This window comes from Lepisosteus oculatus, chromosome 15, assembly GCF_040954835.1.
Source record: "Lepisosteus oculatus isolate fLepOcu1 chromosome 15, fLepOcu1.hap2, whole genome shotgun sequence".
Taxonomy (NCBI): Eukaryota; Metazoa; Chordata; class Actinopteri; order Semionotiformes; family Lepisosteidae; genus Lepisosteus; species Lepisosteus oculatus.
The window spans coordinates 32,397,847-32,417,654 of NC_090710.1; the positions used below are offsets into that span (position 1 = coordinate 32,397,847).

General features: G+C 41.9%; 1 protein-coding gene across 2 annotated transcripts in view; it reads right to left on the reverse strand.

The window, feature by feature from the left end:
- The window catches only part of man1a2 (mannosidase, alpha, class 1A, member 2), a 155,380-nt gene that overhangs the window by 45,939 nt on the left and 89,633 nt on the right, over window positions 1-19,808 (reverse strand). For both annotated transcript variants that reach the window (XM_015364169.2, XM_006639363.3), the window contains exon 6: window positions 9,286-9,366. In XM_015364169.2, the coding sequence (XP_015219655.1) occupies window positions 9,286-9,366 (81 nt within the window). The remainder of the gene's footprint in view (window positions 1-9,285; window positions 9,367-19,808) is intronic.

Below are 19,808 nucleotides of genomic sequence, written 5' to 3' on the forward strand. Positions count from 1 at the left end.
ACACACACACCCTGGACTGGACTCCACTCCATCACCAGGCACACACACCCTGGACTGGACTCCACTCCATCGCAGGGCACACACACCCTGGACTGGACTCCACTCCACCACCGGGCACACACACCCTGGACTGGACTCCACTCCATCGCAGGGCACACACACCCTGGACTGGACTCCACTCCATCACCGGGCACACACACAGACACACACACCTGCACATTGGTGGTGGAGGGGAGTCCCCATTACCTGTAAAGCGCTTTGAGTGGAGCATCCAGAAAAGCGCTATATAAGTGTAAGCAATTATTATTATTATTATTTATAAGTATTTAATGTTAAATAATAGAGGCTATAATAATGTTAAAAATATAGACTGCAAAGGAACAAGTAAAGGTTTATTCCATGCTGAAAAGAGAAGAAAAGAAATGTTTCGGCCATGGAGCCTTCTTCGGGTATCAAAGCACACTAGCCGAAACATTGTGTTTCTTTTTCTTCTCTTTTCAGGAAGGAATAAACCTTTCCTTGTTCCTTTGCAGCCTGCGCATTCTGACACAGCTCCCCACTTGAACTACAGTACTTAAAAATAGAGACATCAGCTTAAACTAGGATGGGTTGGGTCATTCTGGAACTTAACTCGCAAGGCCTTTATTTACGATTTGCTAATGAAATTCATAACAACCTTCACAAATACAGAAGCCCTAAACCTTCACCATATCAGTGTGTCACCATCCCCGAAGCATCCAGTTAAAATCTGAAAGAAATGCTCATCACACAAAACATAATAACCTCTTTTTGCTCTCTTTTGTTCAGAGAGCAGAGCAAAACCATGCTCTAAACATGAGCCCTTCTGAGAGATTTGTTATACATCAGAACATGCTCCGAGGTACACAATTATGAGAAGGACACAAAGGTATGTTATTTCATCACAAAATAAAAAGGACATACATGATACAAGAATATTCTTACACAGGATGTAGTTTTGACTTTCCATTTGCTCTCTAATGTCATACTTCTGTAATCACCCCCACACAACAGGCCTCTGCCCATTTTCCCAGCTTGCACAGTTTGAACCCCTTCACACTCAGCTCACACCCTACAATGTCATCTCTGTTCTCACCGCTAACTGATCAGCTGCAGAGCTCTTGTTAATGTCTGTAACAAGCCGCGTCTGAAATGCTCCTGTTCAGTACATAAAAAATGCAGGATGATTGGCTTCACTTTTTGACCCCTTGGCACTTTGGTCAGGATCAGTTTCAGTGCAGCTGAAACCCTGAAGGCTGGAAAAAGGACTTGTAAGAATAAATCCCACTGTAGTTGTTTTTTTACTGTTTCACACAAGGAGAAAAAACAAACAGGTACTTTTATTTTTTTAAATCAATACAATGGTAGCTTAGAAGCCTTTGGAAACCAGAAGATATCTCATTTTCTGTGTTCAGATTACGTATTGCTTGGTTTTGAAGGCAATGATAGGGAGGGAATGAGAACGGGGCAGTCTGCAAGCCAGGGCCAGCATAGATGATCAGGAAAGAGGGAGGCAAAGGAAAGGAAGAGAATTAAAAACACAGCAAATGTGAAGCTTCTTTGGCTGGGTAGGCAGGCCACCCACTGCACTCTTAATCTGAAGAGGGAATCAGCTCTTCTGCATTCAGGACAAGGGTCAGGCAGGGCTGACCATCGCACTCCTCTCCCCTCTTGCCACAGCAGCGACGACATGATCCGCATCGGAGAGATGGAACGAACAGCTCTCTCTCTCAGGATTTTGATCACCTTCTCTGCAGCACGTCCAGCATCCCTCATGGAGTGAAAAGTGTCAGTCCAACATCGTTGCCCTGCTGGTAGTTCAAAATTCTAAATGTTCCTGTAACGCTCCTATTAAATTAAAGGCGATTTAAAACGCTTGTACGCTAGACTACAATAAAAAAATAGTAATTTAGATATTTCTATGGCGTAGCTGTACTTTCAACATCTGATATGCTAGCTCTGGGGAAAAACCTGAGCTCTCTGACACAGTGCCGATATCAATCAATAATAAAAGGCCGTCCTGCAGCTGGGCGCTCTGCTCCTCTCGCCCACAGACACACAGGAGGGAGGACGCTGTCGGGGGGTATTACGCCACACGCACCAATATTTAAGGTGACACGTCTTAGAATGAGTTTATCCTCTGAATTATTCTGTTATTACTCAGTCCCAGCAGCAACAATGCTGTGATGTCAGCCACAAAAACAAGATAAGACAAATGCAGAAAGGAGCTGTTTAGAACGGGGATTCTGGAAGGTAAACACCATCAATCACCCTGTTATTTGTCCTCTGAATATTTAATAAAAGTGGACTATGGGTAGGAACACATGGTAATAAAGCATTTTGAATTCGACAGAGATGTATCAGCAGGGAGCTCTTCCAGGACGAGATATCCCTTCTTTTCCTGGACATTCACTGGTTTTACAATAACATTCTCTTACAGCAGCCTCCTGTTTCTGATTCATGGGGCCGTGCGAGAAGGGCAGCCGCCAGGGCTATCTTGCTCAAATCAAATTAAGAGCCTGGAACCAGCTCTAGCTGCTTGTGATGCTTGGGTGCAAGTTAATTTTTTCTTAAACCTCTTTGCATTTTAGTTAAACATTAAAAGGCCTGTGCCATCTTCCCTTGCCCCCAGTGCAAATTACAAATCCTAGAATTCCTCAGATGATAAGTCTGTACTTCGGGATTTTAATTTGACGGTTCTTACTGTAGCAATTTGAAGGTCATTTAACAATTGGAGAATAATGATTTCAGACAGAATGAGGAAAACATATTAGCTTAAAATACCAGGTACGGTGTTTTAAGTTTCTCATGAAAGGCAGTGAATTGAAATGGCAGCTTCTCAATGAGAAGTGCTCAGGTACAATCAATCAGAATGAAAATCATTACAGCCCCTCCAAAATTTTATAACTATGAAGCCAAATTGCCAACACCTCTGGTGCAACTATGGGCTCACTGTCATGTTACAAACCTGCCAGTAAGGTAACAGAAGACTGCAGATGCTACTGAAACAATCCGGCCCACAGTCAACACCATCAGAGTGCCAGCAGGTGCCAGAACAGCTCCTTCACTGACTCTCACAGCACACAACACGTTACCACTCCTGAAACTGCACAGCTAAAAACTGCCAGACTATGCTAAAAAAAGCAGGGATTTTGTCTTGGAAGCTCAACACCAGCAGGCACTTATTGTAACTGTCTCTGCCAGATTATGAACTATACTCTGAACGCACGTCTGAACAGAAAGGCTAGGGAATTAGTCTGCTGAGAATCAAAAGTGAGGATTCATTTTCCATGCAGGCCTTGTTTCCTTAAAATTCACAGCCAAGTGTTTGGAAACTGTACAGTCAGAGGCAGAAGTATATGAGCACTTAAAATTATATAAAAACACTGTTCTAACTGCTCTATTGGATATCAGATATACCAGATTGAGCTTTATAATAATACAGGAAGTTATTCCATAAAATAGATATTTCTAGTAAATTATCTGGGCAATCAATTGGTTTAATATGAATCTTATTCAATGCTTATTAATGACAACAGTCTGGACTGAAAACCATTAAATGAAATGGCAAATAAACTAAATGTTCAGGAATCAAGGAAAGGAAACAAAATGTTTAAGCCTAAAGACTACGACTACGACGTCTACTGGCTCACAGAAAAGGGGGAACATAGCAGATCAATCTGGTGAAAAGCACAGTGTGGGCTGTTAGGAGGAAAGGAACGACAGCAGTTGCAGGTGTGGAGGCACAGGCAAGATCCCTGCAGCATGACACAGAACTGCCTCAGCAGCCAAGTAAAACCCTAAATTATAGCAGAGGGCCGAATGAATGCAGTGAAGACATTCCCAATGCCTCCCCACCACCCTGGTGAAGCCCCCGCTCGCAGCACGACGATACCGGTCACACTCATCAGGCCAGACCCAAACTGTGCTTCAGAAGACACAGATCAACCGCAGGGAAGCAAACGGGACAGACAAGGAGCATCTTATGACATGCTTGGCTTAAACCTGTTAGGTCCGTGGGTCAGCGTCTGATCCATGTGTCGGACCAGGGGCTGGGTCAGTATTGACAGAGGGCTGTTAGACTGGTGGAGGCTGAAGGCCCATATTTATTTCTTAATAGGAATTGCTGGGAATTTGTGAGTTCTGTTCTTCTCCCCAGCTTTCATAATTAACACCCAATTAAAAATGACTGAAACCTAATCAACTGGAATTCCCCCACTGAATTCATCAAGAATCGTGACGACTTAAGAATTTCTTCAAATCCAAACTAGAACTTATTTCCACCATGAAGGCCACGGTGCTCTGTGTGTTCGGAGAAAGAGAGGAATTTAAGAGTGATGGTGGAGTTGTGTGATTGTGTTGTTGTTCTTCCTCGGGTACTGGTAACTGTTGCATTGTAGAAGAATTTGTGAATTCTTCAAGAAAATATCACGCAACCCTGTAATAGAAGCCTTACTGGAAAGGAGATTCCTGGAGATGCCAGGAACAGGTGCCAGAATATCGTTTATAGATAGACCTAGCAGGTTACACACAAAGAAAAAGGCACACAAAATACTGTAGTAGGTACAGTAGCGTATAGCATACCAAAGTAAGGGTGCCTCAAATACTTTAGCAAAACATATAAACACTTATTTACATGTGATAACTTGTTTTACTGTATTTCAATGACATGACTAGAATTGACAGAAATCACTTTTTTGTCACGTTTTTTAACCCAATACGCTTGCCCTTAACGGCTTAGCGACAGGATCAGATTGTGCTCCCCTCACCTGTGGCGAAAGGCAGGTAGGGTGCCCCCCCTTGCGTGCTGCCTCACACTCAGTTTTCTCACAGTTCTCTTCTCCTCCCTGGCAACCGCAGGTTCACACAGAGCAACAAAAGCCAGAGAAAGAGACGGCTTGGGGAGTGAGTAATGAAAGAGCAGGGGCACACAGGAGACACGTACGAGGCTTTTTAAAGATGTTTCAGCAGAAAAAGAGTATAAACCCTGTTGACAGGTAAGGGGATGTCTTGAAGCTGAACAACAGGAACTACAGAGCACGTTCTACTGTGTGTGCCTCTTGACAGTCCATTCACAAGAGCTCACACCAGGCCACTGAAGCAGTGCAGGTTTTGCACCGGACTCTAAGCTGCCACTGTTCTTGCCCATATACAATCTGAGAGCACAAAATGAAAACTAACTGGACCAGGACAATAAACACAAATGTAAAACATATTCACAAGGAACTCATACTGACCAACCAGTCTTGTTTCCTTGTGTGCTTTAGATTCATTAGCAGAATGGTCTTTTATTCCAAGTGATGGACGCATAGTGCTGTAACTTACTGGCAGTTTTTGTTTCAAGATGCACCAGTCTTCAGACTGCAACCAACACGTAGCCTGTCTGTACAATTAACAGGGCAGGCTCCCTGCATACCTGAGGGCATTAGTAAACACAACAGAAGGTACGTGGTGCAGAAGACCAGAAGGAAGGTGACAAATGAGAGGAGGTCACTGGCCCTGCTGGACAGATAGTCCTCCCCTACAACACACTTTCAGTATCCAGTCAGGTCCCTGTTCTAAAATAAGCCTTCAAAAAAGAAGAATTAGAGTATCCCGGATTAACTGCACTGCATATCGCAACATTTGAATGACATGTGGAGCTGTGTGAGGAAAATGGACACTTTAAATCTAGTATTTTGACACAGATCGTAACTGACTGAACAGTTCCCCTGGATCCGGAGGATCTTAAACCTTTCAACAGAATAACTTTAAACCACCAGCAGACAAAACAAGGTGTATGGACACAACAGCAATGGCAAGGTGCTCCATCTTTCACTGGTTCTTAGTGTACAATGGATACAAGTATAAACATGGCACCAAGAAGCCAACTCCTGGACGTCATAAGTCTAACTGGACACTTGGATTTGTAATAATCATTAGCTGTTTTATTACAATATGGTGACCTCTGATGTTAACCGGCTGCAGGCTGCGCACAGTCACGCGAGCCTTCATTCACACTACTTCCTGCATTCCAGCCCTGCGCGCAGCGTCACCACGGGAGGCGGAGGCGTGCTGCAGTCCCCATAGCAACCGGAGAGCGGGACGGCGCGGCTGGGAGAGGAGCCCTTTCTGGCCTCCTGCGACTGCGACCGGCCTTTCATCTCGGGTCACTCGCCAGCAATCCGAGATCAAAACAGCCTCCCGCCAGGCCGCTGTTGCACGCCGCGTCCTTTGAAATACTCCATTAGGCTGATGCAGGAGGAGAAACAGTGAAGCCCAGCGAGGCGGGAAGGAAAGCAGAAACGCTGGAGTTTGGGGAACGATGAGGAGCACTTCCTTCCTCAAACCAGGGATCCAAAAGTGCGCTTTTCAACGTTGCAGCAGCTCGACAAACAGCAGCTGCAAAACCAGTGAACTGCAGGTAACTGAGCACGACTACATCCCAGTTAAGAAGGGAAATTTCACCCGGCAATTTCCAACTTTTTTTTTTTATCCGACTGCAAGTGTGGGGTTTAAAAAGTATCCAGATAGTAATATGCAGCTTTCTCTCATGAGAGCCATGGAGTTATACTTAATCAGTTAAAAGCAATCTATTTTCTTCTAAGCGCTTAATTAACGCAAAGTTTTAAAACCCAATGACACACAAGGGATGCCCAGGCGTTTAACTGTAGCATTTAATTGGGTTGACTTTGATAACCTCAATATTTCTCACTCTGGCTCACATCGACCATGGGGGTCAGTCAGAGAACAGGCCGCGTGCATATTACCCTGTTAAAACACAGCGACACCCTTGTGACCTCGTTCATGAAACAACCGTCAAGAAGATTAAAGTGAAGGTCTTGTCATCCTGACAGGTTAAAAGTGATAGAAAATTACCGGCTAGTGTCAAACCAACCAGTAAAAGTCAGGACATGAATGAAAGTATGATGGCAGAGCTGAAGGCAAAGTGCACCATGGTAATGGCCTGTGAAATTCACATTAATATGACAGAAACGCAAGGACCACCGATATCTTTCATTCATAATACCCATAATATAAAGTATAATTGTATAAGAGGTGCTTGTGGGACGGACCGATAAATTACAAGTGTCTACAAAAGAGAAAAAACACATTTGAGATGATCAATGAGGAGTTGGGCAGAAGCTGACATCTTCACATGATGTGAAAAATGCGAGTGAAATAGTCTGTATTAATATCTCCACAATTATATATGCGTTCAGTGTAGGGGCATACTTTATAGGAAATCTTGGGTATCTTCCCCCTTCTCTCTGTGGCATACCCAGGAATAAAGGTTGTGTGAAGACCTCAGCTACTAGCACATTACAGTAATGTAGCTTTCCACCCTAATCACGATACTTTCATCATACAGAAGCTCAGCTGCTTGCCGGTGTTAAAAAATACAATTGCACCAAAGACTCAAACTTTGGAGGTTCTGTATCAAAACCTTGCAGATTTTCTCCAAGCTGTCAGCATTTCAGTTGGAACACAAGAGAAGGTCAGAAGAGGAGGTCCTCAGTCCACCCAACAACGTGGTTGCGTTAAGACTGAAGGAGTGCACACAGCTGTTTCTCGGGCTAAGGCCAGGACACCAGCTTGTAACCGACCATGGGGCCAGATAGCTGCTTCCTCATGCTCTCAACCTATTGTGTAAGATAGTAGGGAAAGAAATCAACCACAACGGAAATGGACAATTAAAAACAGTTGGAAACAATGAACCAATAAGAGCACCGATACTGTAGACACCTGTCCGTTCCATATTGAAAAGCACCGTGCTTGTATACTGTATAAATTAGGGGAAAAAATGGCAATAGGTTGCAAAAAATTTAGCATTGTGTTTCTTGGCAAGCTTACCCTCAAGATTCACTGTTAAAGGTCATCAAAGGCTGTAACTTCAAGTCATATATACAGCCAATATTACACAACCGATCAACACTATAGGGAACTGCGGTAGCTAATTTGATGAAAGATGTATAGTACAAAAGATGTAGTGGCACATACTATCACTTAAGGCAAAGAAAAACATCAAATTGGCTTATTCCAGAATGTAATCCCATACACTCTCCGTTATGATCCTGTAGCATGGAAAAGCAAGGCGATGTTTCCAGTGCAGGCTGCTTTCACCCTCTCATTCTCTGTACAGGTACTTACAAACAAGCCATCCTGTCTGCTGAGCTAGACCTTGGTCTGGTGAGACACATCTTGTGTCGTGCTCAGAAATGGAGAAATCGTCATCTTGCAAAGTGAAGGTATGGAGCTGGCAAAATTAAGCTGGGAGACGCAATACGCCGGCTTCTTTCAAGAGGTGGCTGGATGGGATCCTCAGATCAATTAACTGCGAGCAACCACACGAGCAAAACGGGCCCAACACCCTCCTCTCGTTTGTAACCTGTCGTGTGCTCCCTCCAGCAGTGGAGTACATTTGTTTTCTCAATCACTTCCACTGTGAGCAATTAAGAGGAAAGTGGTGTACTGACACCCTGCGTATTGGTTTTGCTTTCCATCATGGTTAATAAAACCACCATGCCCGTAAACCCTATTTATGAATCGGAAAAAGGCACAATGAGACAGTTACAACCTTTACCGCCATCGTAAAACAGATGGCAGTATTTATGAGTAACCCTCCCTGTGTGAATTGAGAAATAGCTGGAGCTAGGGTTATGTATGAGATAAGCTGTGCCTGGGCAGTGTCGGGATTCCTTTTTGTTAAGAGAAAGTTTTTATTCTGTTTTAGAAAAGGATGCATTGATAATTCTAGTCAGTCATAATATATTAAAAGATTATGACTCATCAGATCTTCAAAGTATTGAAACAGAACGCTTAATATATATGAATGTATATACAGTTCTGTATATATCTTGTTAACAGTCAAACATTAAATATGATCAAAGGCTGACCTGGAATGAAGGTCCTGGAATCTTCAAATATTTGAGAAAGTTCTACATGTTTTTCTTCTTCTTTGTTTTACTTTTTATAACATTACGCCTGGTGAAGCACCTTTCCAGCAGTGAGGAAAAGTAATAAGAGATAAAATAAACTTTTCCTCAAAACAAAAAAAAACATAAAACAAATCAGATAACGGAAGAGATGAAAGTCACATCTGAAACTATTATATCTCACAGGCTGGTACCAGCAACATAACTGCTGCGCAATCCACACGAACAGAACTCGGCATACCCATTTACCCACAGACATGAGCTGGTATTTATTAGCGCAGTCTGTGTGGAACACGGGCTGTTCTTTACACGTAGCTTGGAAGAGGCCAGTTATTTTCGCAGCTTTCCTCACCTCCTGCCCAGACAGGTAATAGGCTGCCAGCAGTCCGCCGATAAATCGGATATTCACTTCAAAGACGGACACCTCGGCATTCTGGAGAAAAAAAAACAGACATGAAGTGAGATTGAGATCAAAGACAACAAGAGTGCCGAAAAAAAAATAAAATAAAGACAGACCTTGCAATGAATTGATTACTAAATAACACAAAGTTAACAAATCCTTTTTCAGTACTAGACCCAAATCGTTCAGGTACTGAGGCTGTAGAGCAGTGTAACACCAGTACAGCGCGAGGAGGCCGCACTGCACAACAGAGCCTGTAAAACCCCCTGCACCCACGACAACAGCGCAGAGGTACAGTACTAACCCCAGCAGGACCCCCGAGCCTGGCTGGCGGGGGCCAGAGTGCCTACAGGTTTTCAGTCCAGCTGGGCTCGTAACTGTCTCTTCAGGTCCCACACCAGGGCCAGGAAGGAGGGCCCTCAGACCCATAGGGATACAAACCGAGTCTCCAGGCAGAGCTGGCAAGTCGGCATACTGTACTTCAAGCTCATTTCTGAACTCGGGGCAAAAGCTGCAGGCAAACTGCTTAGCAGTAAGAGCAGGAACACACCAGTAATATTAAGATCAGAATGTTTCTTTAGCCTCATTACCTGCAGCAAACTGAAAACTAGAGTGAAACAAACACAGAAATATAAGATATATGTTTTGTGTTTGGGTAATTTGGGTAATTCCATGCATACATTTAATCATATTAGACAACCAACCTTGTCTATCCAGTGATATAAGATAAGATCAGATCACTTTATTAGCCATATACAGTTTCTTGCATTAGGAATGTGTCTTTTCGCAAACTCCAGCTTGCTCTCCATGAGACACAAAAGCACACCAACAGGGAGGATTTCTCTGGATTCCTCTGCCGGCTGCAGGATACGAACCGGCAACCTTCCAGCCACAGTGCCACCGCTCCACACAAGAAATATGGGAAATAATGGGATATAGTTTATTCCTAATCTTGCCTGCTTTCCTACATTTATTGCCATGTGATCTCGCTTTAACCTCATCCCTGACTGATTCTGTTGCCCAGATAAAAACACCCTGACTTTGCTACTTTGGAAACAAGTTGAGCTGCTTTTCACTAAATGTCACAGCCACTCAGCGTTCTGCCTCATCAATCTCTCATGAGAGTTCACAAAAGATACCGATCATTAATCTGTTTATGTTGCATTTCAGTCCTGCAGTTAATGGATATACTGTATGTTTAGAAGGCAGCACACTTCTTTCAGCCTCTTATTGCAATATGTCCAACAATATCCTTTTCAACAGATGTACTGTATATACTGTACAATAATCACAACCACTATTTACTGTGTGAATAATTATGGTGTATCAGATAAAAAAAAATCCTATAGGACAATAAATACGTTTTGCCCAACTGACAAAAATATAGTGAAGACCGAATGACTGCTGACTGCGTTTTAACTGTATGTTGTAGAATAAACACCCGGAATTGAGAGCTTATGATTCCCTAGAATTGGACGGGTGGCCAGGGCTCCTATTATACAGTTTTCATTTCTGTAACTGCTCGATATTAAATATAACACCTGTAGAAAGATGGCTCCAAGCTCCAGGCTCCAGGCATCATCTACCTGAACCCCAGCCAGCAATGCGGGAGACAAAATCGATGTTTTCGCGTGCACCACTTTCTGTAAAAGCACTGGCAGTCAGTCCTTCCTGGCACACAGCAGGGAAAGGAATCCTGGCTTCAGTGACTAGTCTCTTCAAAGCTTTTCTACTTCTTCTCAAAGGAGATGCCCCTAAATTAATCACAACTGCTTTCTGACACAAGAAAGCACAGTCAATGAAACCCTAAACAAAAGAGTTTAGTATGTATGAAGGCTTTTCAAGACACGAAATGGATGTAAACCCAGAAGTTCTCCTGTCCAAGAGCTGCCAACAGCTCCAGCCTGCTGTTTTTGTTTCCGGTCCGTTGGAGGGCAGGAAGAACTGATAAAACACCAGCCAAACGCGGGCCTCGTACATCTCCCTGTCAGATTTACCGAGTGTTTCTAGGGTTATTTAACACAAGCACAATAAAACACTTCTGCTCTCAACACCCACAGCCTCGCCCGCACAATCAGTGTCATACGGATTAGCAGCACGAATGACACAAGCTGGGAAGAGTGCTCACCTCTGAGCAAGAATAAGTGCCGCAGCATCTAAAGCAATGTATGGAGAATCCCCAATTAGCTTACTGCTGCAAACAGAATGTAATTACAGGGGCACTAAACACCATATTTACTATCACTTCACGTTAACTTATTCTTCCCTCAAGAAAAACAATAAAAATTTACTATGGAAAAACATATCTAAAGATATTAAAATACAATGAAGTAGTTCAGGTGGGTAGCTGCATCAGCACGGGTAGGCTGCAGAGGAACAGGTAACAGGTTTATTCCACGCTGAAAAGAGAAGAAACACAATGTTTCGGCCATGGAGCCTTCTTCAGGTGTGAGAAAGAAGGGGAAGACGGCACAGATTAAATAGCACAGGAGAACAAAAGCTGGACGGAGAGGGGAGAGGCAGAGGCCACTCGGGAAGTGCAAAGTGGAGAGGGCTGGAGAAAGGTGTGGAGTCAAAACCTGCATGAGAATAGAGACGATTACATGAAAATAAGTCTGTCAATGAGAGAAGGGGGAAGGTGTAACTTGTTTCAGGATGAGTTATTAAAATATAATGCTGCACTAGTAACACTAGTCGTTCCATAATACCTTATACTGATCAATTATGAAATTTTACAACAAAATATAATCTGTCATCTTGCATCATTCATATTTCAGTAATCACATTTAAGTAGAGATGTAAAAGCCACTGACACAAACTAACCCATTTTTTTGTGATTTAAGATTCTTTTCATATGACTGTCAGAAATAAAAGATTTCCTCTCACTTCCTTTTAAAATGCATCGCCACAAAACGTATTTTATCAGCATTGGGTTATTGTTATCAGTTTAGCACAGGACATTTTATTTTTTACAGCGCAGTTTCTCGACTGCCGTCTCCTCTCAGATGTTTACCGCCTTCTTTCCAGTTCCCGTCGCTGTGGGACTGCCTTTGTGTGACAGCGTGCGTGCCCGCAGTGAACCACACCGATACACAAGGCAGAGTTCCCTTGGACCCGAGCCGGAGTATCAGCCGAGGCCTCCTGGGAGCTCCAACAGGGAGCCACGTTTGTTCATAACTCTGCTGCAACTCGACTCATGTCTTGCCAACCTTCAAGCTCTTAATACTCTTTAGCTACAGAAGAAACAGCGTCCAACAGACTCACTGCAGTGCAGGAAAACCAGAAGCGCCTCTCCAGCCATGTGCAGTGCTCTGATACTTTCCTGACAAGGAGGAGCCTCAACTCGGAGTAGCTAAGCAAGCTGTACAGAAAGTACAATTTAGACACAACAAACGAGAGCAAATACTGGTGTGCTAATAAAAAAAAAAAATCTTGAATGTAACTGCCTGCCCAGGCACCGCAAAGTCCTTTAAAAAATAAAATCTCAGGAATTAAAATGAACTAAAGCCCCCCTAGACTGTCAGTCTTCTATGAAAGTTTCTCCGCACAGACGAGTCTGTGATCACAAGGACATTGGACATGCAGGAACCTGTAAAAAAGGAACACAGCCTTCAATCCAATATGCAACATAATCTGGAAGCAGCAGCAATGAGAAGACATAGCAGAGAGAGAATCAAAGTGATTTGCACCTGCTGAGAATGTGGCACCTGCATTCTGAGCAAGCCGTGATCTATCGCGGCCTCTAAACTTCTTAGACCATGGCATTGCTTCTGCAGGCTTTATTTGTCATGCACATGTAGTGATAAAACCACAATGATCACGGAACACCTCCCAATGACCGCAGTCAATTCAAAATTCTTTTAAAATCTATGTTTAAGGGAAGAAATACCGTGGCTGGGCATGGCAAAATGCTCAGGTCTTTTGAAGAAGAACAAAAACAAGAAGAACATAAGAAAGGTTGTAAACAGCTCCTCTGGCCTGTTTGGCAATTAGAAGTTAAAATCCAAGAATCTCACCCAGCTGTTTCTTTGAAGAAGCTAAGGTACAGGCTTCAGTCAACGGGGTAGCTTATTCCACAAGCCTTGGAATAAAGAAATACCCCCTGTTCTTAGTTTTAAATGCACTTCAACGTTGTTTCCACTGTTCATGCTGAAGAATTCCACTAGGCTGACTCGGGGCCTTTGAGGACTCTGAATACTTGTACTGGGTCCCCTCGTAGCCTTCTCTGCACAAGACTAAAAAAGTTCACTTTCTTCAGCCTTTAGGGCTAGGACATTCCCCTAAGCACTGGAATGAAAGTAGTTTGCCTTTCAAACCCTCTTTTAGCTCAGCTTCCGCAGTTTTGCATTCAGTTTATGTTTCTATGACCTGCATTGAAAACCCCACACGTGCCTGTATTAAACATCATCTGCAAGATGTTTGCCCAGACACTAATTTAATCTCATTTGTTTTTAATTTAATTTTCTGCTTCTACTGCGTTTAATTCTCCCAATTTTCTATTGTCTGCAAACTTGGCTCATTTACATCGTATACTGTACCTGAAATTAGATTTAATTAAATTAACAGGAGCAGTGGTCCTAGTACAGATCCTTGAAGTACTCCCCTAATTACATCACCCAAATCTAGGCATTCACCCCTTCTCTGTTCCCCCTTAACTGGTGTTCTATTTAATAACACATTTTAAATTCAGATATTTGTGTATCTGAATTTTCATAAAACATAAGGAATAATTCATTTGTAGAATACTACAGAAATGTAGTCCCTCAGGAAATTCCACGTGGGACAGAAACTGGTAGAATTCTATTAATTAGAAGAAGATAATCTCAAACATATGTCCAAAACATTGTAAACTGATTTCACTTTTAAAGCAGTTTTATGTAAAAAGAATCTGCAAAACCCAAATCTAATGTTTGTTATGAGAAACATTTTTTTGTGTGGCAAGCTGAATGGCACGTATTGAAGTGCACTTCCATAGATCGTGACTCTGGACCTGCGTTACAGTAGTTAATATGCGAGATAAAAGACATGTAGATGACATGCTACAGAGAGATAGATAGCAGACATAAACATACTTTGAAAGTGACAGAAAGCATACCTGTCAAGATTAAAGTGATGTGAGCCCTGACTGAAGGAGTGGGATGAAAAAGAATACCAAGAGTGAGGGCAGGATTAATAGTGAATTCATTCAGAATGAGTTAGCAGGACTTTGGTGTCTCTGCGATCGATGCTTAGAATCTATCAAAACATATCTACAGGGGAATTCCCTGTTTTCTAAAAGAAACCGTAAGAGTCTGAAAGTTAAATCTTGAAAATCAGAATGTAGGTCAAGGAACAAAATTTCCACTTTAAACATTTTTTAAAATAATTTTCGCTGAAGTTGGGAGTGAAGCAAATGAAGCAAAGTGAAGCAGTTCCTTCCGGCAGTCATGCGTCTGGTTTTGACCGAAGGTAATTTTTTTTACAATCGGTTGTCCAAACTGCTAAAAGGAACAGACGGACCATTAATGGGATCATGCAATTATAGGTTCCAAGTACAGCTCCAACTCGAAGGAAGCATTCGGCCAATTTAATAATCGCGCCTCCTTGGCTGCGATTAGCAGGTTGCTGATGCAATGAAAAACAATAGTAAAAGCGACTGGAAAATTACACCATCCTGGAGGGCATCTCTCTGAAGCCAAGGATACAGAAACTAATCACTCCACTGGCGGCAACCGCTTCTGTATTTGAAAGCGAATGGCTTCATGAGTTAATTAAAATGTAGGCGGCAGGGAATGGAAAAAAACATGGATGATACAAGGTTACAAGAGGGTTATGGGCGAGATTACTTTACTTTCTAAACCAAGGAAGACTTAATGAGTTTGAAAGTCTGATCATGGACTTGAACTTAGAAAAGCAGAGAAGACAAAGTCTCCTATTACAACATCAACTTGAGGAAATAATTGTTAAATGGTCAAAACATTTTTTTTTAGCTCTTTAGCCATATCACCCTGCAACTCACAACTGGCAACCCACTGAAGGTTAGCAGTGTGAGCCTTTCAGTACCTGGATGGGAGACCTCCTGGGAAAAACTAAGGTTGCTGTTAGTGGGGCCAGCAGGGGGCGCTCACCCTGCGGTCTCTGTGGGTCCTAATGCCCTAGTAAATCGATGGGGACACTATACTGTAAACAGGCGCCGTCGTTCAGATGAGACATAAAACCGAGGTCCTGACTCTCTGTGGTCATTAAAAATCCCAGGGCGTATCTCGTGAAGAGTAGGGGTGTAACCCTGGTGTCCTGGCCAAATTTCCCATTGGCCCTTACCAATCATGGCCTATTAATAATCCCCAGCTATGAATTGGCTTCATTACTCTGCTCTCCTCCCCACCAATAGCTGATGTGTGGTGAGCGTTCTGGCGCACTATGGCTGCCGTCGCATCATCCAGGTGGATGCGGCAGATTGGTGGTGGTGGAGGGGAGTCCCCATTACCTGTTAAGCGCTTTGAGTGGAGTGTCCAGAAAAAGTGCTATATAAGTGTAAGCAATCATTATTATTATTATTATTTTCCTCTAATAACCAGGGATAGTGTTTGTGCTCTGGTCTTGAGGACAGCCTCACAGCGCGGTGTCTCAGGGTAAGGATGAACATGAGTCTTCATCCTTCTCCCATCTGTACCGGGGCTATAATGCTCAGCTGAGCCAAAGAACAGCTGGTGATTTCAAATTAAAAATGAAAAAAACAAGCTGCCCCTTCCATGAGTGCCACTGGGCACAAAACCAGCTGAATAATCCCCACAGTATTGTTTACAAAAACATCATAACTTAACTGCCAAAATGAAAAAGACAGGCAATCAAGATTTTAAAATACATATAAAAGTGGATACTACCCATACATCTGAGGGCACTTCAAACTAACAATGACATATTGCACAATGGAACGTGACATGGCAGCAGTTTAATCAGCAGTGCAATACAAACTGAAGCTGCCTGTCAAAGAACAGTTAAGAAGATGAATGATGCTTTTAAAACCTGTCGTAACTGAAATCAATTAGTTTTAACATTATGTAAACGGATGAAAACTTTCAAAGGAGAAACTCATCATAAAACACATTCCTATCTCATAACTTATTTTGTAGACAGCAGTTCAAGCAGAGAAGTGAAAATCTGTTTCAACAACTGAATTAATTCGCCATTTAGAGAGTCCAGAATGTACTAGCCCAGAGAGGAAAGCAGCCAGGACACCAAGGTCAATATCTCTACTCTTTGGGATCTTTTATGACCAAGTCAGGACTTGAGTTTAACATCTCATTTGAAAAACAGCACCACCTATGTTCTCCCCACCTCACCACACTGAGATACTATGTTAGAAATTCCGGTCTGAGGAAGAGCTATAAAACTCTGTGAAAATATCCATCCCTACGGATCACATTCCACTTAACCACTGCTTTTAAACATATGCAGAATGCACATGCAGTAACCTTCACAAACCCCCTTCAGAATAATTCAAATTCTGAAAGATTAAAATTTCCATAACAAGAATAAATGTTTTCAATACACTCCAGAAATGTTCACTGAGCATCACAGCAACAAAGAATACAAATTGTGCATTATATTTATATAGCTAAACTATGAGAGAACCACACTCTATTGTTTATAATAGAAGTTTCACTTATTTGACTTATTGTATATGGAGGGACTGCAGAACAAGCAGAATAATTAATTTTCCATTTACAGTGCAGTGGAGCAAAGGGAAATAATATGAATTTTGCTTGGAAAGCAGTTCTATACAAACTCAAGTGAGACACTGACTATCAGTATTCTTCACTTGCTGTTCCGAATTTGGGACACGAATAAGAATTAATAATCAAAATAGGAAAAAAAATCGTCTTGGCGTTAATCCAAATCAACTAAAATCTAACACAAGCACTATTACAATGCATAAACATAAGAAAATTGTAAATAAATACACATAGGACATTTAAAATGATGACCCTTGAAAAACCTATCCTATCAAAATGCTAAAGCAATATTCATCTACCAAATTATTTTGCACCAACAAAGAAAGCGCATTAATATAAGGCTACCCCAGAACTAATATCGCTTTTGTGGACTGACCAAGAGGTCAAAAAGGTTAATTGTATTTTCCAAGCTCAAATATGATTAATCCTTTTTTGCAATTATTTTATTTCACTTTCATTAATGACTTCAGCCCCAGGGAATTTGTTTTATTATACTTTTGTTTCAGTTTTATTAATTATTCATATGTAACTCTGATATACTATATACTGTAAAGGATAAGGGACAATCAGTTAATTATTCTTTTCGGCTTCTTGTCTACACACATCATTAATCGCGGGAATCATATAGATTTTTATTTATCTGAGGTCTATAATTAAATAGGGAGCCAGTGGCCCCACAGCAAAGAAGATCAACAGAGAAGTGAGAAACTGTTTCACCAACTGAATTTATGGGGGATTTATGGGGAGGCCAGAATGTACCAGCCCAGAATTTAGCCAGGACACGAGGTTTAATACCTCTACTCTTCTCAACAGTGCTTTGGGATCTACTATGACCAAGTCAGTATCTGAGTTTAACATCTCATTTGTTAAAACAGCAACTCCTGGTCTACAGGTAACAGTGTTGTGTAGCAGAAAGGCCTTGATTAGACATTATTAGCTCCACCGATTCAAGTCTTTAGGAATGGATCTCCTATGCTCAACACTTCCAGTGATGGAGTGACCAGCACTCGGGGTGTTTGCCTGGAGGCCACCGGTCAGTTGATGAAGGATGGCCAGGCCCTGAGGAACCTGTGGAGTGGGGAAGAAGACTGCACTGACGCCCCTGACGATCATCAACTGTGATCATGGGGGTAAAAATGTCCTGCGCGCCACTCTCTCAATCCAAACCTGGCAACCTGACAAAAAAAGAATCAACCATAGTTATCCAAGTTTCAGGAAACTTTAGATCCAGAAACCAGGATGTGAGCGAGCCCATCCATAGATTGACTTCTGCCTGAGACTTTCCCATCAACAAGAGACATTTTGCGACATAGCTGGACTTTTGTCATCAAGCCTGAATATTGAATAATCAGAAGCAGTATCTACACTGCTTTTTCCAAATGGTTCCTAGTAGCCGTAAAATAACTGAAATTTACTACTGAATTTCTAATTGTTACATTTAATTCAAATCATCACATCTCTCCAGCCCACACCTCTTCCATCAGCGACTCTGTTTCCCTGAGGTTTCCCTTCCCTGTTCCGTCCAGACCCAGTGTTTAGCTTCTGGCAACGTCTGACTAGAAGGTGGCCACCCTGCTTTTGTCCATGTCCTTTACTGTAAGTGTCAGGCCTGAAATGAGTCAAAGTTTTTTTTTACTAAACCAAAACAATGCAAATTATTTATTACTTCAAACAACTGAACTGAGTTTTCGTGTATTCAGATTTCCAAAGTGATTTATTTGCACATACTTGGTTAGTCACTATCTTCATTAGTATGTTCAACCATGTCCTATAAGGCTATAAGGTTTACAAACAACATTTGAAAAATATTTTAAGTGTTTCATCAGTTTCATCGATCCGGGAGCCTGTTCATAGGACAGCCTCTACAAACAGATATCCAAAGCCAGCCTCTTGGCATATCAGTTTGGCACCACACAGCTGCTGAGAGGATCTATGAATATTACCAAGACACAGGCAGCACACTACTCATTTTGAACCTGTTTGTTATTTTGTTAATGCTCATCTGGGGGCTTCTAACTTTACAAATGCATCTGAATTTCATTGCAAGGCCTAACATGTGCAGTGAAGTGTTAAGCTTATGGAAAGTATAACAGATTTTATCTTTTCAAATCAAACACTAACAATCATAAGGTGATAATTGGTTTAGAATAAACGATAAAGTTTTATTTGTATTCTGTAATATGTATATCCCTGTGTGCCACTCTTTAACAGGGAAAAAAAAACTGTTTTTTTATGAGTCTTTGTAAAATAAATACTTGAATTCTGCAGTAAAAACGTATTCTTAATCTGCATTTATTTTTTATTCTTTACATAGTGATGTGCTCTAGCACAAACTCACTCTGTTGATTAGCCTTATATATTTTAGAAGATATAAGTCGTAAATATTTAAAATACTCCTTCCTTCTCCTTGGGGAAGGATAACTGCTAGATGAAATCCATACATTACTGAGACTGATGTGACACAGAAACCCCAGTACAGATTAGCACAATATCGTAGGTAATATCAAGAAATATCACTCCTAACATTGTTTCCATGGCTCTTAATTCTGTTTCTAGGTTACCAAGAGTTATATTTGGTCTCCCCAGTAGAGTAATTTATGGTTATCATAAGAGATAGTGATTTCTCATGCATCACAGAGTTTCACTTTAAGACTATAAAAAATGTCAGCTCTGGGAGGTACTGATAAGCGCCGATGCTTGCTGTCTGTGCAGATTTGTTAACACACAAGAGCAGCAACATGATGCCAATTATCCCATGCG